The sequence below is a fragment of the Mesoplodon densirostris genome, chromosome 4 (assembly GCF_025265405.1).
Source record: "Mesoplodon densirostris isolate mMesDen1 chromosome 4, mMesDen1 primary haplotype, whole genome shotgun sequence".
NCBI lineage: Eukaryota > Metazoa > Chordata > Mammalia > Artiodactyla > Ziphiidae > Mesoplodon > Mesoplodon densirostris.
The window spans coordinates 97,958,276-97,981,531 of NC_082664.1; the positions used below are offsets into that span (position 1 = coordinate 97,958,276).

Sequence of the window (23,256 nt, forward strand, 5' to 3'; positions counted from 1 at the left end):
TGCAAAAATCCTCAACAAAATACTAGCAAACAGAATCCAACAATGCATTAAAAGGATCATACACCATGATCAACTGGGATTTATCCCAGGGATGCAAGGATTCTTCAATATACACAAATCAATCAATGTGATACACCATATTAACAAATTGAAGAATAAAAACCATATGATCATCTCAATAGATGCAGAAAAAGCTTTCAACAAACTTCAACACCAATTTATGATAAAAACTCTCCAGAAAGTGGGCATAGAGGGAACGTACCTCAACATAATAAAGGTCATATATTACAAACCCACAGCAAACATCATTCTCAATGGTGAAAAACTGAAAGCATTTCCTCTAAGATCAGGAACAAGACAGGAATGTCCACTCTCACCACTATTATTCAACATAGTTTTGGAAGTCCTAGCCTCAGCAATCAGAGAAGAAAAAGAAATAAAAGGAACATAAATTGCAAAAGAAGAAGTAAAACTGTCACTGTTTGCAGATGACATGATACCATACATAGAGAATCCTAAAGATGCCACCAGAAAACTACTAGAGCTAATCAAAGAATTTGGTAAAGGTGCAGGATACAAAATTAATGCACCGAAATCTCTTGCATTCCTATACACTAATGATGAAAAATATGAAAGAGAAATTAAGGAAACACTCTCATTTACCATTGCAACAAAAAGAATAAAATACCTAGGAATAAACCTACCTAGGGAGACAAAAGATCTGTATGCAGAAAAGTATAAGACACCGATGAAAGAAATTAAAGATGATACCAACAGATGGAGAGATAAACCATGTTCTTGGATTGGAAGAATCAATATTGTGAAAATGACTATACTACCCAAAGCAATCTACAGATTCAATGCAATCCCTATCAAATTACCAATGGCAGTTTTTACGGAACTAGAACAAAAAATCGTAAAATTTGTATGGAGACAAAAACGACCCCGAATACCCAAAGCAGTCTTGAGGGAAACAAACGCAGCTGGAGGAATCAGACTCCCTGACGTCAGGCTATATTACAAAGCTACAGTAATCAAGACAATATGGTACTGGCACAAAAACAGAAACATAGATCAATGGAACAAGACAGAAAGCCCAGAGGTAAATCCACACACCTATGGTCAACTAATCTATGACAAAGGAGGCAAGGCTATACAATGGAGAAAAGACAGTCTCTTCAATAAGTGGTGCTGGGAAAACTGGACAGATACATGGAAAGAATGATATTAGAACACTCCCTAACACCATACACAAAAATAAACTCAAAATGGATTAGAGACCTAAATGTAAGACTGGACACTATAAATCTCTTAGAGGAAAACATAGGAAGAACACTCTTTGACATTAATCACAGCAAGATCTTTTTTGATCCACCTCCTAGAGTAACGTAAATAAAAACAAAAATAAACAAATGGGACCTAGTGAAACTTCAAAGCTTTTGCACAGGAAAGGAAACCATAAACAAGATAAAAAGACAACCCTCAGAATGGGAGAAAATATTTGCAAACAAATCAATGGACAAAGGATTAATCTCCAAAACATATAAACAGCTCATGCAGCTCAATATTAAAAAAACAAACAACCCAATCCAAAAATGGGCAGAAGACCTAGATAGACAGTTCTCCAAAGAAGACATACAGATGGCCAAGAAGCACATGAAAAGCTGTTCAACATCACTAATTATTAGAGAAATACAAATCAAAACTAGAATGAGGTATCACCTCACACTAGTTAGAATGGGCTTCATCAGAAAATGTACAAACAACAAAGGCTGGAGAGGGTATGGAGAAAAGAGAACCCTCTTGCACTGTTGGTGGGAATGTAACTGATACAGCCACTATGGAGAACAGTATGGAGGTTCCTTAAAAAACTAAAAATAGAATTACCATATGATCCAGCAATCCCACTACTGGGCATATACCCAGAGAAAACCATAATTCAAAAAGACACATGCACCCCAATGTTCACTGCAGCACTATTTACCGTAGGCAGGTCATGGACGCAACCTAAATGCCCATCGACAGACGAATGGATAAAGAAGATGGGGTACATATATACAATGGAATATTACTCAGCCATAAAAAAGGAATGAAATTGGGTCATTTGTTGAGACGTGGATGGATTCAGAGACTGTCATACAGAGTGAAGTAAGTCAGAAAGAGAAAAACAAATAACGTATATTAACGCATATATGTGGAACCTAGAAAAATGGTACAGATGAACTGGTTTGCAGGGCAGAAATTGAGGCACAGTTGTAGAAAACAAACGTATGGACACCAAGGGGGGAAACCGCAGGGCGTTGGGGATGGTGGTGGGATGAATTGGGAGATTGGGAATGACATGTATACACTGATGTGTATAAAATTGATGACTAATAAGAACCTGCTGTATACATAAAAAAAAAGACAAATCAAAGAAGAAAGCAAGAAATGTAAAAGTGAAAGTTTAAAGCCTGTTTCATCACAAGCGTCCCTTTATCATTTCACATCCATGAGCTCTGTAAATGGTTTAAAACAGTGGTTCTCAAGTGTCACCTGAGCATCCCTGGAGTCCCAAGACTCAACCGTTCAAGGGGTCCAAGAGGTCAAAACTATTTTCACAATAACAGTAAACGTTATTTCCATTCTCATTCTGTTTTAAGTGTACAGAGCAGTTTTCCAGAGACAAGATATGTGATAACATCATACGTCTAATGGCTAATAGAATGTATGATTGTGTGTGCTTGCATTTTAAATTTTTCAGTTTTATTTTCCAATACAGTAAACATCAGTAGATACAACCTACTTAAACAAAAGTTCCTTGGAATTCTCAATAATTTTTAAAAGTATAAAAGGATCCTATATCTGCATCATAAAAAATAACAAACAAATAAATAAAAGGATCTTAAAGCCCCAAACTTTCAGAATTACTGTTTTAAAAGATTGTGTCTCAACCTACTGAAACAACCTTAGCCACTGGGGTCAGACACCAAAAACAACGGGAACTACGAATCTGCAGCCTGCAAAAAGGAGACCCCAAACACAGTAACATAAGCAAAATGAGAAGACAGAAAAACACACAGCAGGTGAAGGAGCAAGATAAAAACCTACCAGACCTAACAAATGAAGAGGTAATAGGCAGTCTACCTGAAAAAGAATTCAGAATAATGATAGTAAAGCTGATCCAAGATTCTATTTCCAAGATCCATAATCTTGGAAATAGAATAGACAAAATGCAAGAAACAGTTAACAAGGACCTAGAAGAACTAAAGATGAATCAAGCATTGATTAAAAACACAATAAATGAAATGAAAAATACTCTAGATGGGATCAATAGCAGAATAACTGAGGCAGAAGAACGGATAAGTGAGGTGGAAGATAAAATAGTGGAAATAACTGATGCAGAGCAAAATAAAGAAAAAAGAATGAAAAGAACAGAGGACAGTCTCAGAGACCTCTGGGACAACATTAAACGCACCAACATTCGAATTATAGGGGTTCCAGAAGAAGAAGAGAAAAAGAAAGGGACTGAGAAAATATTTGAAGAGATCATAGTTGAAAACTTCCCCAATATGGGAAAGGAAATAGTTAATCAAGTCGAGGAGGCACAGAGAGTCCCATACAGAATAAATCCAAGGAGAAATACACCAAGACACATATTAATCAAACTGTCAAAAATTAAACACAAAGAAATCATATTAAAAGCAGCAAGGGAAAAACAACAAATAACACACAAGGGAATCCCCATCAGGTTAACAGCTGATCTCTCAGCAGAAACTCTACAGGCCAGAAGGGAGTGGCAGGACATAATTAAAGTGATGAAGGAGAGAAACCTGCAACCAAGATTACTCTACCCAGCAAGGATCTCATTCAGATTTGATGGAGAAATTAAAACCTTTACAGACAAGCAAAAGCTGAGAGAGTTCAGCACCACCAAACCAGCTTTACAACAAATGCTAAAGGAACTTCTCTAGGCAAGAAACACAACAGAAGGAATATACCTACAATAACGAACCCAAAGCAATTAAGGAAATGGGAATAGGAACATACATATCAATAATTACCTTAAATGTAAATGGACTAAATGCTCCCACCAAAAGACACAGAGTGGCTGAATGGATACAAAAACAAGACCCATATATATGCTGTCTACAAGAGACCGACTTCAGACCTAGAGACACATACAGATTGAAAGTAAGGGGATGGAAAAAGATATTCCATGCAAATGGAAATCAAAAGAAAGCTGGGGTAGCAATTCTTATATCAGACAAAATAGAATTTAAAATAAAGACTATTAGAAGAGACAAAGAAGGACACTACATAACGATAAAGGGATCGATCCAAGAAGAAGATATAACAATTGTAAATATTTAGGCACCCAACATAGGAGCACCTCAATACATAAGGCAAATACTAACAGCCATAAAAGGGGAAATCGACAGTAACACAATCATAGTAGGGGACTTTAACACCCCACTTTCACCAATGGACAGATCATCCAAAATGAAAATAAATAAGGAAACACAAGCTTTAAATGATACATTAAACAAGATGGACTTAGTTGATATTTATAGGACATTCCATCCAAAAACAACAGAATACACATTTTTCTCAAGTGCTCATGGAACATTCTCCAGGATAGATCATATCTTGGGTCACAAATCAAGCCTTGGTAAATTTAAGAAAATTGAAATTGTATCAAGTATCTTTTCCGACCACAATGCTATGAGACTAGACATCAATTACAGGAAAAGATCTGTAAAAAATACAAACACATGGAGGCTAAACAATACACTACTCAATAACGAAGTGATCACTGAAGAAATCAAAGAGGAAATTAAAAAATACCTAGAAACAAATGACAATGGAGACACGACGACCCAAAACCTATGGGACGCAGCAAAAGCAGTTCTAAGGGGGAAGTTTATAGCAATACAATCCCACCTTAAGAAACAGGAAACATTTCGAGTAAACAACCTGACCCTGCACCTAAAGCAATTAGAGAAAGAAGAACAAAAAACCCCCAAAGTTAGCAGAAGGAAAGAAATCATAAAGATCAGATCAGAAATAAATGAAAAAGAAATTAAGGAAACGATAGCAAAGATCAATAAAACTAAAAGCTGGTTCTTTGAGAAGATAAACAAAATTGACAAACCATTAGCCAGACTCATCAAGAAAAGAAGGGAGAAGACTCAAATCAATAGAATTAGAAATGAAAAAGGAGAAGTAACAACTGACACTGCAGAAATACAAAAGATCATGAGAGATTACTATAAGCAACTCTATGCCAATAAAATGGACAACCTGGAAGAAATGGACAAATTCTTAGAAATGCACAACCTGCCAAGACAGACTCAGGAAGAAATAGAAAATATGAATAGACCAATCACAAGCACTGAAATTGAAACTGTGATTAAAAATCTTCCATCAAACAAAAGCCCAGGACCAGATGGCTTCACAGGCGAATTCTATCAAACATTTAGCGAAGAGCTAACACCCATCCTTCTCAAACTCTTCCAAACAATAGCAGAGGAAGGAACACTCCCAAACTCATTCTACGAGGCCACCATCACCTTGATACCAAAACCAGGCAAGGATGTCACAAAGAAAGAAAACTACAGGCCAATATCACTGATGAACATAGATGCAAAAATCCTCAACAAAATACTAGCAAACAGAATCCAACAGCACATTAAAAGGATCACACACCATGATCAAGTGGGGTTTATTCCAGGAATGCAAGGATTCTTCAATATATGCAAATCAATCAATGTGATACACCATATTAACAAGTTGAAGGAGAAAAACCATACGATCATCTCAATAGATGCAGAGAAAGCTTTCGACAAAATTCAACACCCATTTATGATAAAAACCCTGCAGAAAGTAGGCATAGAGGGAACTTTCCTCAACATAATAAAGGCCATATATGACAAAGCCACAGCCAACGTAGTCCTTAATGGTGAAAAACTGAAACCATTTCCACTAAGATCAGGAACAAGACAAGGCTGCCCACTCTCACCACTCTTATTCAACATAGTTTTGGAAGTTTTAGCCACAGCAATCAGAGAAGAAAAGGAAATAAAAGGAATCCAAATCGGAAAAGAAGATGTAAAGCTGTCACTGTTTGCAGATGACATGATACTATACATAGAGAATCCTAAAGATGCTACCGAAAAACTACTAGAGCTAATCAATGAATTTGGTAAAGTAGCAGGATACAAAATTAATGTACAGAAATCTCTGGCATTCCTGTACACCAATGATGAAAAATCTGAAAATGAAATCAAGAAAACACTCCCATTTACCATTGCAACAAAAAGAATAAAATATCTAGGAATAAACCTACCTAAGGAGACAAAAGATCTGTATGCAGAAAATTATAAGACACTGATGAAAGAAATTAAAGATGATACAAATAGATGGAGAGATATACCATGCTCCTGGATTGGAAGAATCAATATTGTGAAAATGACTCTACTACCCAAAGCAATCTACAGATTCAATGCAATCCCTATCAAACTACCACTGGCATTTTTCACAGAACTACACCAAAAAAATTTCAAAATTTGTTTGGAAAAACAAAAGACCCCGAATAGCCAAAGCAATCTTGAGAACGAAAAACGGAGCTGGAGGAATCAGGCTCCCTGACTTCAGGCTATACTACAAAGCTACAGTAATTAAGACAGTGTGGTACTGGCATAAAAACAGAAAGATAGATCAGTGGATCAGGATAGAAAGCCCAGAGATAAACCCACACACATATGGCCAACTTATCTTGGATAAAGGAGGCAGGAATGTACAGTGGAGAAAGGACAGCCTCTTCAATAAGTGGTGCTGGGAAAACTGGACAGGGACATGTAAAAGTTTGAGATTAGATCATTCCCTAACACCGTACACAAAAATAAGCTCAAAATGGATTAAAGACTTAAATGTAAGGCCAGAAACTATCAAACTCTTAGAGGAAAACGTAGGTAGAACACTCTATGACATAAATCACAGCAAGATCCTTTTCGACCCACCTCCTAGAGAAATGGAAATAAAAACAAAGATAAACAAATGGGACCTAATGAAACTTCAAAGCTTTTGCACAGCAAAGGAAACCATAAACAAGACCAAAAGACAACCCTCAGAATGGGAGAAAATATTTGCAAATGAAGCAACTGACAAAGGATTAATCTCCAAAATTTATAAACAGCTCATGCAGCTCAATAGCAAAAAAACAAACAACCCAATCCAAAAATGGGCAGAAGACCTAAATAGGCATTTCTCCAAAGAAGATATACAGACTGCCAACAAACACATGAAAGAATGCTCAACATCATTAATCATTAGAGAAATGCAAATCAAAACTACAATGAGATATCATCTCACACCAGTCAGAATGGCCATCATCAAAAAATCTAGAAACAATAAATGCTGGAGAGGGTGTGGAGAAAAGGGAACACTCTTGCACTGCTGGTGGGAATGTGAATTGGTACAGCCACTATGGAGAACAGTATGGAGGTTCCTTAAAAAACTAAAAATAGAACTACCATATGACCCAGCAATCCCACTACTAGGCATATACCCTGAGAAAACCATAATTCAAAAAGAGACATGTACCAAAATGTTCATTGCAGCTCTATTCACAATAGCCCGGAGCTGGAAACAACCTAAGTGTCCACCATCGGATGAATGGATAAAGAAGATGTGGCACATATATACAATGGAATATTACTCAGCCATAAAAAGAAACGAAACTGAGCTATTTGTAATGAGGTGGATAGACCTAGAGTCTGTCATACAGAGTGAAGTAAGTCAGAAAGACAAAGACAAATACCGTATGCTAATACATATATACGGAATTAAAAAAAAAATGTCATGAAGAACCTAGGGGTAAAACGGGAATAAAGACACAGACCTACTTGAGAATGGACTTGAGGATATGGGGAGGGGGAAGGGTAAGCTGTGACAAAGCGAAAGAGAGGCATGGACATATATACACTACCAAACGTAAGGTAGATAGATAGTGGGAAGCAGCCGCAGAGCACAGGGAGATCAGCTCGGTGCTTTGTGACCGCCTGGAGGGGTTGGATAGGTAGGGTGGGAGGGAGGGAGACGCATGAGGGAAGGGATGTGGGAACAGATGTATATGTATGACTGATTCACTTTGTTATAAAGCAGAAACTAATAAAAAAAAATCTGCAAAAAAAAAAAAAAGATTGTGTCTATCAAATTGTCATTAGGGTATGATTACTTACCCCCACTTTTAATAATCAAAGACCACACACACACACACACACACACACACACAGAGTCTGCTAATCAAAACATCTGGTTGGCTTTAGCTCATCTGTGTAACACCACTAAAATGAAATAATTAAATTTGAAATACAATTGACACGTTAGCAAGTGAAGCTTTACTCTAGGTTAAGGTCAGAATTCAAATAAGCATTTTATAAAACTGGAAAAATCTTAGAATCTAATAATTAACCTCTGAGAATCCCTAAGAAGTACAGAGATTCCAAACTGAGAATTTTAGGGTATTGAAACGTACATAGAAGCATCTGAGTTAAAGCTTACATTTTAAAAATATCTTTTTCTTATGCTTGTAAATATCTTTTTTTCAAAACATGGACGCCAACAATAACATGTGCCTTATTTATGTCAAATCCTTCAATTAAACTTGCAAAAACAAAAGAAAAAAGAATTAGGAATATGAAGGCTGTGAGCGTTTCAAATATTTTAGTGTACCTCTTTCCAGAGTGAAATTTGCACTGCAAAATTTACCTGATCTGGCTGTTTGTAAATCCTTCATTCCTACTGCTTTATTAGGAACAGAATCTTTCACTCCAACTGCAGGCTGAATGGGTTTTGAAAGAAGTTGATTAATAAATAATGTACATTTGATACAATCTGTAGTTAATAATTCAAGATAAAAATATAAGTTTTTACCTTCAAGTGAGGATATTTTTCAGGAGAATCTAAAAGGCAAAAGGGACATAGAATCAATTACACGTAACTATGAAAGCCAACTATATATTCATGCAGTTACTACTGAGCAGAATCCTCGTGCTTGGCCTTGGCAGTGAATACTTTAGGTTTTGGTGTTTTGTTTCTTGGGGGAAGTTAGGACTGCAACAAGACAGACATATGAATCCACTATAGATACTGAAGAAAAAATAGGAGTACAGGTTTAACAAAACATGCAGTTAAGATTTCAAAAGTAAGATTATGTTCCAAAAGCCTTTATAAAATAGAAAAATGCACATGTACCACATGTACCAATGTGAACATGCTGATTGATGAGGAGAAAAGTGATCTTTAATCAGAGCAACAAATCATGACCCCGAGAAGGTAAATGTGAAAGCTGATGGTAAAATGCAACAGCATATCTTGAATGCAATACAGCAGCATCATTTACACCATTATACTACAAGTATTTATCATCTTCTTCAATTTGTCCTGTAATTTAGGAAGTGCACAGTTGGGATGACAGTTCAGTTGAATGTATAATTCATTTCTCATCAGAGAAAGTGTTATGAACTGATCAGCTTGGATATACACTTGTAGAATAATAGTTCATAAAAATATTCATGTTTTTCCATACCCATGTGGGCTACTGGTATGCCTACATTTCTTGGATCCTCTAGTTTAGTCATCTTAAAGTTTCTCGATCCACTCATGCAAGAAGGTATATAAGGCACATCTAAGAAATAACGTATTATAAGTTTTCAACATCGAAGTACGATTATCAAAAAGGAAAAAGTAAATTTTACTGCCACAGAATTATTAGATATTAAAAATCTTTCATATTTCAAAATCAGTGTAGTATTTACTGAAAATAACAATTTTAGCATTTAGGGAATGAACCCTATTAATTTCTTTTGTTTCCAAAATTAGTTTGGTTCAGTATATCATGCTAATGTTTAAAAGGATTTTTGTGAAACAATTATCAGCAAAAAATTAGCTATCTTAGGGACTCCCCTGGCGGTCCAGTGGTGAAGACCCCATGCTTCTACTGCAGGGGGCACGGGTTCAATCCCTGGTCGGGGGAATTTAAGATCCCACATGCCAAGCCAAGCAGCCAAAAAAAAACCCCACAAACCTATCTTAAAAAACAAAAAACAGCCAATGCTTCCATATTCAAATTAATCTCATTTGAATAACACATACCAACACAACATATATCTTTGATGCCTGATAGTTACAAGGAGGAGCTGGGGTTTACCTCAATTCTAGCACCCACTCCTGCTTCCAGTATTCTCTGGAGCAGCAATGACCTAACCTTGTCTCAGTGTAAATACACTGAAGTCATCTAACGAGAGTTCTCTCAAGTTTCCTCATCACCTCCACAATCACATCCTTAACACCCTTCTTTCCCCCCTCTTTCCTTTCACTATATTCTTTCCTCTTCAAAGGTAGTCTCTGGATCTGTGGTCTTAATTCTCCCCCTTTGACATTCTTTTTATGGTTCATCCCCACCACTTCTTTTTTCCTCTTTGCTTAGCAGTGGCACCTTACATCTATAAGTTCTACTTCAACGCTTTGCTACCCTCTGGCTATAAACACACTCAGAAAGAAAAACAAAATAATGCTTTTCCTTGATCCTGTTCTGTCTTGAACTATCCAGTGGCTCCTCTTCCAGATTTCTCTCAATGCAAGCCTACACCCTTGCTACTCTGAGAGCTTGTCAGAAATGCACAATCCCAGACCTGCTGCTCAGCATGTGCATTTTTCACAAGGTCCCCAGGGGACTAATTAAAATTTGAGAAACTCTGATCTATCAGTCTGCTTCTACATTCCCACAGTAAGAGTGGGAAAGCTTTGCTGTTCGTCTCTGACAAGTTTCGGTGTTGGAAGCTCACTTCAAATTTGTCTCACGTTTCAAATACTCTTCTCTTCCCTTTTCTAAAGACCTATTTTACTTTTTTTTTTAAAATAAATTATTTATTTATTTATTTATTTATTTATTTATTTATTTATTTATGGCTGTGTTGGGTCTTCGTTTCTGTGCGAGGGCTTTCTCTAGTTGCGGCGAGCGGGGGCCACTCTTCATCGCGGTGCGCGGGCCTCTCACTGTCGCGGCCTCTCTCGTTGTGGAGCGCAGGCTCCAGATGCGCAGGCTCAGTACTTGTGGCGCACGGGCTTAGTTGCTCCGCGGCATGTGGGATCTTCCCAGACCAGGGCTCGAACCCGTGTCCCCTGCATTGCCAGGCAGACTCTCAACCACTGCGCCACCAGGGAAGCCCAAGACCTATTTTACTTTGCCCCTGTCCTCCACAGACCCCTGCTTCCTTTTCCTTCATTTACTCCCTGTAACCTCTGCCTCTCTCATTCTTTAGTCCTTCTTTCCTCTTCTTCACTTCCCGACTTTCCTTAGGTTGTAGAGTACCTTGAAACGGAACTAATAATTTAGCTCCTTAAAGGGGACTCTCAATTTAATCTGTGGCTGACACCAGATAAGATACACAGCTTTCCTCCTTTTCTCGTCTTCTTCCTCACTATGCATTTGACAGGTGATTTTCTTTTTTTTTGCATCAATAGTGTTATGTTTTTTAATAGTTTTCAGAATATAAGCTGCATAGCTTTTTAGAATAAAAAATGATATAACTTCAGGTACATGCTTTAGGACACTTGGTTAAACAACAAGCAAACTGTGTCTTTGAGGACCACCTCAAAAGGGTGGCACACTTCACAGTGTAACTTGGTAACACACATGGAGATAGATGATTATATCATGGCATGTTGTCTACAAAAGAACATCTGGACACTCAGAGCTTAAATAGAACACAGCACACAGTTAAGTATTCAAGCACTGCTTTTTGGCCAAATGAAAACTGCCTAAAAACTGCTGATGGATTTTTGACAAGAAAAAAAGATGTAGCTGCTTAGTTCTTCTGATACAGCACTTCTTTTCCAGAATGGGACAGGCTCAGTTCAACTTGAAATCAGTGTGAGGAATGATTCTTCCTCTTAACCGACAGGTGATTTTCTTTGGCTATTAGAATATATCAGAATTCCCATTTTAAATCAACATGCTGTCAAATGACTTTTTCATAAAAATATAGTTCTTACCTTCTACTTGTCCATTTAATATGTTTTTTCCTCTTTGACCTGCAGCTCCAGATAAATGATCAACATAATTCTCTGGAAGTCTCTCAGAGATACTCTGTTAAAATTGATATTAATAATGAGTTGCATAAAGCTTTCCTAATCCCCTTCTAATAGCTGAAAATACCCTACTTTTTAAAAATCTCCTACTTTACAAGCAATTAGATTTAAAAATAAGAGAAGCATGCATTGAAAACCCAAACATTGAAATAGAAAACTTCATATACACTCTCTAGGTCAAGTCTATCTTTTATCCTCATTTGGCTACTGACTCTGTAAACTGAGCATGGAAAGCCAGAGGAATTATTTTCACAGACAAAATATGTGCCTGACTTACAGGCACATTTCAGCAAAGAATTAACTTCAAAACACCTAACTCTACTTTACATTCCTTGGCAAAAGAAGAGAGTATTTATTGAAAAATATGTTTTTAAATAAATTATTTAATAAGTACACTTGCTATAAATTTAAAATATTTCTAAAGACAGAAATTTTTTAGTATTAAAATAATATAATTGGCATGAAAAGAAACCATGAAGTATGTCATGTTGAGCATAAACAGAACACTGTAGAAGCTGCTTCATTTAGGTAAACAAGGGCTTATAAGAATCTGTTATTTGATAAAATTTTTATTGATAGGAAAAATAGTTGAATAAAATAGCGAAGTAGTAAGAAAAACTTTATGTTTAAATCATAGCAGAAAATTTAAATATAGTTATCCAACTCTTCAAAAAAGTACAGCAAGCTTTAATAAGGGAAGAATAAGAACTTTTATTTATTAATTATCTAAATGTGCCAAGCTTTTCTTATGCACATTTTACTTTCTACATACAACAACAATGATAAAAGTGATTGTAAGGACAGTTACCCCACTTCCTGTTTCCTGGTCATTCCAAGATGCGAGAGTGTAATGACGAACAGATGGGATCCACTGTTCTCTCTGTCCAGAATGTCCCTCCCCTGGACCCTCACGTGATTGGCTCCTTCCCATCCTCCCCTTAGTAGCTTTTCTCACATGCAGATCTTTTCTGACTACCTAAATTCCACTCCCACTCCCATCCCAATCCTCACTACAAACTCTCTCAATGTTGTCTAACGTAACATTCTCCATTTTCTTTGTCTCTCACTGTTGTCACCTCTCCCATTGAGGAGCACAGGCTCCGGACGCGCAGGCTTAGCAGCCATGGCTCACGGGCACAGCCGCTCCGCGGTACGTGGGAACTTCCCGGACCGGGGAACGAACCTGTATCCCCTGCATCGGCAGGTGGACTCTCAACCACTGTGCCACCAGGGAAGCCCTCTCCATTTTCTTTACATGAAGGACTTAACAGTGACTTATAAAGGATTCCTGTTTGGTTTTATGTTCCCACCACTACAGCCTAACCCCTCAATTGGTACAGTCAGTGTCTGTCCAGTATATAGTTGGTATTCAATAACAGGAATTTATTTAAGATCAAAACATTTAAAATGTCGAGAGGACCTCAAGTACCAAAGCACTTGATACCTATAGGAGATCTCCGATAACAGTCTATAGAAACTTAACATACCCCAAGCTAGAAATCCACATGCCCGTTCTAATTTTCCTATTCTTAACACTACTGTCATTTTATTGTCCTTCAGGTTTTAAAAAAGTGCCCCAGCATTTAGTGAGTCACTAATTGCCACTGTGATCATTTTTTTAAATTAGTTTCTGCTTTATAACAAAGTGAATCAGTCATACATATACATCTGTTCCCACATCCCTTCCCTCATGCATCTCCCTCCCTCCCACCCTCCCCATCCCACCCCTCCAGGCGGTCACAAAGCACCGAGCTGATCTCCCTGTGCTCTGCGGCTGCTTCCCACTATCTATCTACCTTACGTTTGGTAGTGTATATATGTCCATGCACTGTGATCATTTTTGTCTTACATTCCTATAGCACCCTTTACAGTTTACAAGGTGTGTTCACAGCTGTTACCACATCTGTTCCCTACACCTACCTGAGAAGTGGGTACCAGTACCATTTTTACGAAGGACGTCACTGACGCTCAACCAGGGTAGACAAGTTTTTCCGAGATCCCACAGCTCGTGACAGAACCAGGATGCTACCATGTCTTTTGACTTTAAACACAGTGCTGTATGACTGCAGCAGCTGCCTATATCTAACAGATCAGGCCCTTCTTATCTCTTTCCATAGCTGTCACCTTACAACAGGTCATCATTACTTTATATTTACGTTACTTCAAGTATGGCTGCCATAAAGGTACTCAACGCACACTAGTTTATCCAAAATGGTGTGTACTTATTAAAACATCGCTAAACCAAACTGTTGGTATTATAACGCCACATACTTATTATTCCCCATTCTTTTGCTTCTCTTGAAACGTTCCTTGCAGATCTATTTGAAAATCCAAATGTACTAATACTTTCAAGTCTCAGGCACTATCTTTTTCAGGTCTAAGTGGTAAAAAACTACATTTCAACCTGTTTCTCTCTGAACCTCACTAGGAGTTTTACCCATCCATATGTACCAAAGAAACATACATTTGCTTGGGAGACTGGGACTGACAGATACACCCTACTATATATAAAATAGATCAATAATAAGGACCTCCTGTATAGCACAGAGAACTCTACTGAATACTCTGTAATGGCCTATATGGGGAAGGAATCGAAAAAAGAGTGGATATATGTATAACTGATTCACTTTGCTGTATATCTGAAACTAACACAACATTGTAAATCAACTACACTCCAACAAAAATTTTTAAAAAAAAGAAAAGAAAAAAGAAACATACATTTGGCCATAGGCTGACCTGGAATAATGCTTCAGATTTAGATAATTTTAACTTCAGAACCCAAACTGATTCCTTATGACTTCTAACCCTTGGTTTTTGCTCTGTGCTACACTGGTTTCATTAGGTGAATCTTGCAAGTTAACAAAAGTGCACTATGTGGTAGTTATTATACTTAGCACACAATTATTTAATTAATTACAGGTTAAAAATATAAGGAAAAACTTTTGATGGGCAAATGCAAAGGTGAGAAAGTAAAGTCAAAGCATCCCCCCTTTTATGTTTTAACATCACTGAGTGCTTATATTTTAAAATAAAAAATAATAATAATAATAGAAGACAGTACCTCAGAATCCCAAGGTGATTCTATACCTTCCTCTTCTCCTAATCCTAATGCTGACATCATATCTGTAGAGTGCAGCCAAAGATACATTAATGAGAACATTTCCTGCTATGAATTTTAAATACATACATGTCTATCTCCATCCACAAATATTTAAATAAAATAAAGTAGCAGAAAAGAATTTCAGAAGGTTGAGGCATTTTTAGGAAGAAAAATAGTTGGTAGTAGTTGGGATACTTCTGAAGAAACAGAGCAAAAGAAACATACTTTAAAAAAATGGAAAGAAAAAAAAAAAAGGGCTTCCGTGGTGGCGCACTGGTTGAGAGCCCGCCTGCCGACGCAGGGGATATTGGTTTGTGCCCCGGTCTGGGAAGATCCCACCTGCCACAGAGTGGCTGGGCCCATGAGCCGTGGCCACTGGGTCTGTGCGTCCGTAGCCTGTGCTCCGCAAAGGGAGAGGCCACAGCAGTGAGAAGCCCGCGTACCGCAGAAAAAATAAAAAGAAAGAAACGGGTAGTATATTTGGATCTACACACTTTAGATGTTTTTAGACTAGCCTTTAAGCATAGAAAAAAATTCATAAATATTCACTAACTCACCACTCCTAATATTTTTCTGAGCTCCATCAACAGAAGTCAAATTGTTATGATCTGTTTGCTCTTGTGGAGTGCTTTCAATATCAGTATCATTTTCTTTTTCTCCAATTTCTGGATTTGTTGCTCCTTCCTATAAAAACAAAACAAAACAAACACCTCATTCCAGAAAACATCATATTCATACATTTGGTCATTCAATCAATCAGTAAGACCACAAACATTTACTGGATCTTTCAAATCATCGGCACTATCCTGGGAGAAAAGCTGGAAATATAAATAGAAGACTGATTCTGCTCTGTATTCCAGGAGAAATAGAGCTACATGAAAACAAGTAAGAACAGCAAAGTATCATTCAAAAGCTCTACAATTGATGTGAACAGAGTACAGGAAGGGCACAAGGAAAGAGGAGTCAGCTGTATCTGGGTAGCTCAGGAAATGCTGCAAAGACAGGTCTGTGTCTTAAAAGACACACACAGTGTAGAGCAGGGACGTGAAGGGGATTCTAGAAAGGGCAGCCTGAGCAAAAGGACGAGGCGTGAAACAACATAACAAGTCACGTGGAAAACTAGAACACAGTTACAGGGAATGGTATGGAGAGACAAAACTGGAGGATCAGAGCCAAACCAAAAAAAGCAAGTGTCCTCCTAGAACATGAACTTTCTCCTTCATGTGATGGGGATCCACTACATAAGTAGAGGTGTTACATCTTCACAAATATATTTTAGAAAGGTCACTCTGGCAGCAACGTAAAGATGAACATCAGGGGAGCAAAACTAGAAAAGAGCATTTCAAAATTATAAGTGAGAAAGTAATAGGAAATGAAAAATGGTAAGCAGGTAGAAAATACTGAACTTGATGAGCAACAGGATGTGGCGATTTCAGGGAGGGATGGAGTCCAGGATTTTTCCTGCTTTGGTATTTCAGTGATGTTATCTACTAGGATGGGGAAGACAGATGACAGAGTAGCTTACAAAGAGTCAGGAAAGAGGAAAGCATCAGGGACAATGTCTTCAGTTTGAGGCATAACAAATTTGAGGCACCCAGGGGACTTAGAGGAAAGATTTGGATAAATGCATTTGGATTAGTAATAGATAAACTTATTCAGGAAAAGCATATGATGCTAAGATAAATATCTGTAAAATATACTAACCTGGTATAATTAAATGATGCAAACCTATGCAGAGTTCTGAACTTTTGAAAATATAAACAAGTCTGGGGAAGAAAACTATGAGATTCAATTTTTCGATTATATATTGCAACATTTGTTTAAGGATATAAAATATACTCTTTCATGAATATGTGCAAATATTCATTTCTGGGATATTATAGCAATAAGCATTTTTAAGTTTAATGAAAAGATTTAATTGTAAAACACCAACTCAAGAGACTACAGGAAAACTCCTTTTCAAAAATTAATCGTAAAAGATAAGTTTTAAATTGTAGAAGAGAATGTTTATGTGATTATGGAATTATGAGGCATTTTTTAGTACTACTATGATGTACGGAAGAAATATAAAACCCTATTTTAAAATTCACATGGTTCCCTTATTCACCTGTGAACAGCACGCTAATAACTCTTACTATCTACGCCTTATAGAATGGCAGTTAAAGATTGGGGAAATGGGGCCTCCCTGGTGGCGCAAGTGGTTGAGAGTCCGCCTGCCGATGCAGGGGATACGGGTTCGTGCCCCGGTCTGGGAGGATCCCATATGCCGCGGAGAGGCTGGGCCCGTGAGCCATGGCCGCTGAGCCTGCGCGTACGGAGCCTGCGCGTCCGGAGCTTGTGCTCCGCAACGGGGGAGGCCACAACAGTGAGAGGCCCGCATACCGCAAAAAAAAAAAAAAAAAAAGATTGGGGAAATGATACAGAACTAAAAAAAATTAGTAAAACTATGATTATCCAAGTTGGAGATTTAAAAGTTCTCAGATACATCTATGATTAACAAACAGGACCCAATATTCACATGAGGGAAGAACAAAGGGACTAAAAAATCAAGTAACCAGGATTCCTGGGTTTTAGGTATGAAAAAATTTACATGTTAGTTTAACTTGTATAACAAAATGTTTACATGCTAGTTTAACCATAAATACTGAAGTTAATAAAGTTTCTCAAGAATAACATGAAATGTACCTACTGCTGGAGATATTTTAAAAAGTAAAAAATTATCTTGCAAAGATAATTTTGTACACTCTTCTGGTAATTTTTCCTTCCTTATTATTTTATAATAACAAGTAGTTTATATTAGAAAAAAATCATCAATTGTGCTTTCATTCATTTGATGTGTGTATATGTGCCCATTATGTGCAGATATTACTAGGAAAAGATAAATCAGAATCTCTCCAGAAAAAATGATTTCTATATTTTTTTCTTTAAGACTGTTGCAGTTTAAAATTTTCTCATTTAATGACTTGAAATTAAGAACCTCATTTACACAATTAGAAATTATAATCTTAGTGAAAGACTAGATAAAATATTTATTTACTTCCTCTTTGTTTATTCTCAAAAAGATCTAAAACACCTACCAAGAGGATTCCAAACAGTAAGATAAATTAGTTAAGTATATACCAAACAGTAAGTAAGAAACCACAAGAAACAGAAGGGCCCCAAATTCTTAATTCATAATAAATCTGATAAGGCCTAAAACAGAGCTCTTCTTGCATTATCTATGAACAAAGGTTTTGCTAGATTAAATATAAGACATAACCTTATTAATTTAAAAGTGAGAATTTTTTAAAAAGGAAAAAACTTCAAATTAAAACTAACTTCCACATGGAACTATATTCAATACCTTGTAATCAACTATAATGGAAAAGAATTGAAAAGAATATAGATATATACATATATATGTATAACCAAGTCATTTTGCTGTACACCTGAAACTAACACAGTATTGTAAATCAATTACACTTCAATTAAAAAACAACAACAACCAAAAAAAGGTAAGGATCAAATTCTCTTTCAGTTCTTCATAAAAATCAACTATATGTCATTCAAAAGAGTATGAGCATTTTTTCCCATGACCTGATTTTCTCTTGTTAATTTGAATTTGAAATAATTTCTATCATATTTTATAATATAGAGTTCCTGCTCTCACTTAGCCCCACTATTTCTGTTGTTTGTATAATAATCTCTCTCATCTTGACCCTCATTCAATCTTTAAATTCATCTTGTCCTTCTTAAATGAATTATTCCCCTTCATCCCCCTCCCCATCTTCCTATTCATCTAGTTGTTCTTTCTAGTTGCTTTCTCATTCTTTCCTTTCATAATGGCATACTTCAGAATGGTTTACTGCCACCAACGTTCATAAATCTCAATCCTGCACATATATTGCTCTTGTTATTACACTGTTTTCTATCGTGATCTTGAGGAATTCCATTTCTGTAAGGGATCCTTTTCATCACTGTAAGAATCAGGGGGCTGGTATGTGAAAAAGCACAGAAAAAAAAAGTTAAAAACAAAACAGAACAACTTACCTTTGTAAGACCAAGGCCTGCTAAAGACTTGAGAGGTTTTGGGAGAGGTTCAGGTGATGGGAAAGCAGGATGAGAGACCCCCTGGATTGATGGTTTGGGAAAGGTTTTGGCCACATCTTCATTTCCACTATCAGAACTATTGTGCTCAAAGAAGGTTCTCTCTTCTGGTCTCACGATGCCACATTTTGCTTCTACTATAGTGAAAACAAGGTGGAGTACATGAGAACATCCGTAATTTCAAATCAGTGAATAACACAAGAAGGACAGTCTTCAAATAACTTACTGTTTTTCTTGGATTGCTGAAAAGCACTCATTAGCTTTGTTAAGCTTGGTTTCAGGACATTCTAGAGAAGAAAACAAGAGCTTTAAGAATAAGAAGTATTGGGAATTCCCTGGTGATCCAGTGGTTAAAACTCCATGCTTCCACTGCAGTGGGCATGGGTTCAACCCCTGGTCGGGGAAATAAGATCCTGCACTGCTTGTGGGATCTTAATTCCCCGACCAGGGATTGAACCTGGGTCCTTGGCAGTGAGACCGTGGAGTCCTAACCACTGGACAATCAGGGAATTCCCTGAATATACGTTTAATGGAATGCTTCAGAAAACACAGCGAAATCCCTTCATAATATGGATTTTGAGAAACAGAATTTTAATTTCTAAATTTCCATAATTTCGACTGTTATTTTAGGCTTAATGCAGAACCAAAGACAGAAACAGAGAAAAAAAAAGCTCTCTCCTAATAACTCTATGATACCAAAATAAAAATTGTCCAAGAATAAAGAACTAGATGATATATGCTACATAGTTTTGGAACTGAAAGGCCCCAGGAAAATTCTATGATTATTACAGTAAGTAACTGTATCCACTAAAGATTTCATTTAAGCATGAGTATATATAAATCACGTCAGTATGGTTGAAAAGTCACAGTAAGAATCCTTATCCTTGACCAAATTTCGTATTTCCTCCCTTGTGGGAAAGTGCTTCCCAATACACTTTTCCTCTCACTATCTACTTCCCAGCCCATTTCCTCTTCAGCCCCGACCTTCAGTATTTAGCAAAGTAAAAAAAATTCAACTAGTCATATTTTTATAAAATGGTTTGCTCTGACCAACTTTCTACTACAAACATAAAACAATGAGAGGTAGACCACTGCTAAACCTTAAAAGTTAATACTACACAAAACTAAATTCAAAGCAGGAAAACTAATTTCACAGGAGAGAACTTTACCTTGGTATCAAAATCTAAGTCTTCATCATCTGATGTAGGCCATGAATCATCAACACCAGGTTTGTTGGAAAGGCTTCAGAGCAAAAATATATAACAAAAATGAGTGACTTCATTTCTTTAACCGAAAACAAACAAACAAAATCAAGTGAAAGGTTGGTTATCTATATATTAAATGATGTTTTCTGACATCATTAAAATGTGGCCTCTGTTTTGGAAAAGCTTTTAGTTACCTATTTCTGCTTCCATCTCTCCCAACGTATGAAATATCTAGCTAAGACCCATTCTTAGTTCCCATAACAAAGGGTGACAGCCAATATACTGGCAGAGCCCAAGAATAATTTGTTTTCACCAAAAGACCTAAAACCTGAACTGAAAACCCAATTAATGGGTAACATAACTTTTGTTTACCAGAACTGGAACAAACCTGATGACCTAAAACAAAGTAGAAGGATATGCTGTTCCTTCTCCATTGTCCGTGCCTGGTTCAAAGAGTAATCTGTGTCCATCAAAAATGGCAGTCTTGGTTCTCCAGCAGGGAAACCACTTATTAAAGAAGGCTCCCGGGGCTATCCTGATGGCGCAGGGGGTTAAGAATCCACCTGCCAATGCAGGGGACACGGCTTCAAGCCCTGGTCTGGGAAGATCCCACATTCCACGGAGCAGCTAAGCCCGTGCACCACAACTACTGAGCTTTCACTCTAGCACCGGCGAGCCACAACTACTGAGCCCACACGCCACCACTACTGAAGCCCGCATGCCTAGAGCCCATGCTCCGCAACAAGAAAAGCCACCACAATGTGAAGCCCGTGCACCACAACGAAGAGTAGCCGCCACTCACCGCAACTAGAGAAAGCCGTGTGCAGCAATGAAGCCAAAAATTAAATAAATAAATAAATAAATGTATTAAAAAAAAAAAGAAGGCCCCATTCCTTCCCTTTACTCTAAAACAGTACAGGGAGTCCCCTGAAATGTTTGAAAGTTAAATGTACAAAAGTCAAAGAACAAATTTATATGTCTAATTTATATGTTAAACCATTCCCAGAGAGATTAAAACATTAAAAATTATAAAGTCTACTCAGTTTTCCTATACAGGTCCTGCCTTATTCAGGTCCACATGAATAGCTAGCTCTTAAAAACCCTCATAGGCACTCAGATCCCCAAGCAGAGACAGTGCTGTAGAAACAGAGTCCTGGCAGCTGTGCCTCTCTTTCCCTATGTACTGCCTAAATATCTTGTTCCTATAGGCTCCCCTCCGAAATCACCCCTGTGCCTCACCCCTGAGGCCTGCTCAATGGCAGCCTCCAACCTTTAAGATTTCAGCCTGTGAAGGCAATGGTTCCTGAATCAAGGATGGGCTCGGGACTTCCCTGGTGGCACAGTAGTTAAGAATCCGCCTGCCAATGCAGGGGACACGGGTTCGAGCCCTGGTCTGGGAAGATCCCACATACCCCAGAGCAACTAAGCCTGTGCGCCACACTATTGAGCCTGTGTTCTAGAGCCCATGAGCCACAGCTACTGAGCCCACGTACCACAACTACTGAAGCCCGAGCACTCTGCAACAAGAGAAGCCACTGCAATGAGAAGCCCATGCACCACAACGAAGAGTAGCCCCTGCTCGCTGCAACTAGAGAAAGCCCACGCGCAGCAACAAAGACCCAATGCAGCCAAAAATAAACAAATAAACAAATGTATTTATTTAAAAAAAAAAAAAGAAAAGAAAAAAGACTCTAGGAAAAGAAAAAAAACTTCAGAGAACCAGGCAAGGGTACTACCCTGAAGGAAAAACCAAAACCAGACTGGGAAGGCAGTAAGTAGAGAAATCAACTAGACAGATGCTCTATGTAGATGTTGAATTTAATTAACATAACATGGTCTATAGGCAGATACTCTTCTCTTATAGAAAACTAATTCACCTTAAGGAGAGTAGACATCGTTATATCTAAGGAGACCTGCCTAATGAGGTCTTGCTTGTATAAAACCCTATGGTTCTGAGGCCTCAGCTACCTGAGATCTGCCATAACACCTTAATGGTAAATACAAGGTACTAGTTACCACTGCAATTGTCAAATATATCAGGACAAAGGCTTGGACTAACCAGGCTTCTTAGGAAAACTCTAAATCAGAGTTAGTACATAACTAAATTTGACTTTCTGAGTTGATCTGATTTGGGTCTGTATCTTGACCCCAGTGCTACACAGGCACTTATCAATCTCTGCTGAAGGACATGAGAGTGGATCTGAGGCTGACCGTCACATCACAGGTCAGCAACTTGTTGTCTATGGAATCATGGGTCAATTAACCAAGCCCTCCAAACCACAGCTGCCTAATTAATTAAAGTAAGCTATATAGCACAGCTACTTTGTAAAGCGATTGTGATGATTCTATGATGTAACAAATTTAAGCACATAATACAGTGTCTAACCCAGAGTAGAACACTCAACAAACATTAGTTTCTTTTCTCCATGTTCCCTTAGTTAAACATACAAGTTTTAAAAATCCATAAGATCCTACCTGCTTAAAGACTCTTCTTCAGAATTCTTAACCACTGTTAAAGGAAAAAGTAAAACACATTTTAAATCAACAATAGAAAAATACAGAATATTAAAAGTGTAAGACTGATGCTTTGTTAAAAAGTATCCCTCTGTGGGCTTCCCTGGGGGCGCAGTGGTTGAGAATCTGCCTGCCAATGCAGGAGACACGTGTTCGAGCCCTGGTCCGGGAAGATCCCACATGCCGCAGAGCAACTAAGCTCGTGTGCCACACTAC

General features: G+C 37.6%; 1 protein-coding gene across 1 annotated transcript in view; it reads right to left on the bottom strand.

Annotated features, from left to right (window-relative positions):
* LOC132488542 (ankyrin repeat domain-containing protein 26-like) overlaps positions 1-23,256 on the bottom strand; it is a 136,452-nt gene that overhangs the window by 97,555 nt on the left and 15,641 nt on the right. The window contains 10 exon segments of the mRNA XM_060096841.1: positions 8,752-8,824; positions 8,917-8,945; positions 9,572-9,670; positions 12,040-12,133; positions 15,197-15,258; positions 15,793-15,919; positions 19,265-19,458; positions 19,548-19,608; positions 20,491-20,563; positions 23,002-23,035. Of these exon segments, the coding sequence (XP_059952824.1) occupies positions 8,752-8,824; positions 8,917-8,945; positions 9,572-9,670; positions 12,040-12,133; positions 15,197-15,258; positions 15,793-15,919; positions 19,265-19,458; positions 19,548-19,608; positions 20,491-20,563; positions 23,002-23,035 (846 nt within the window).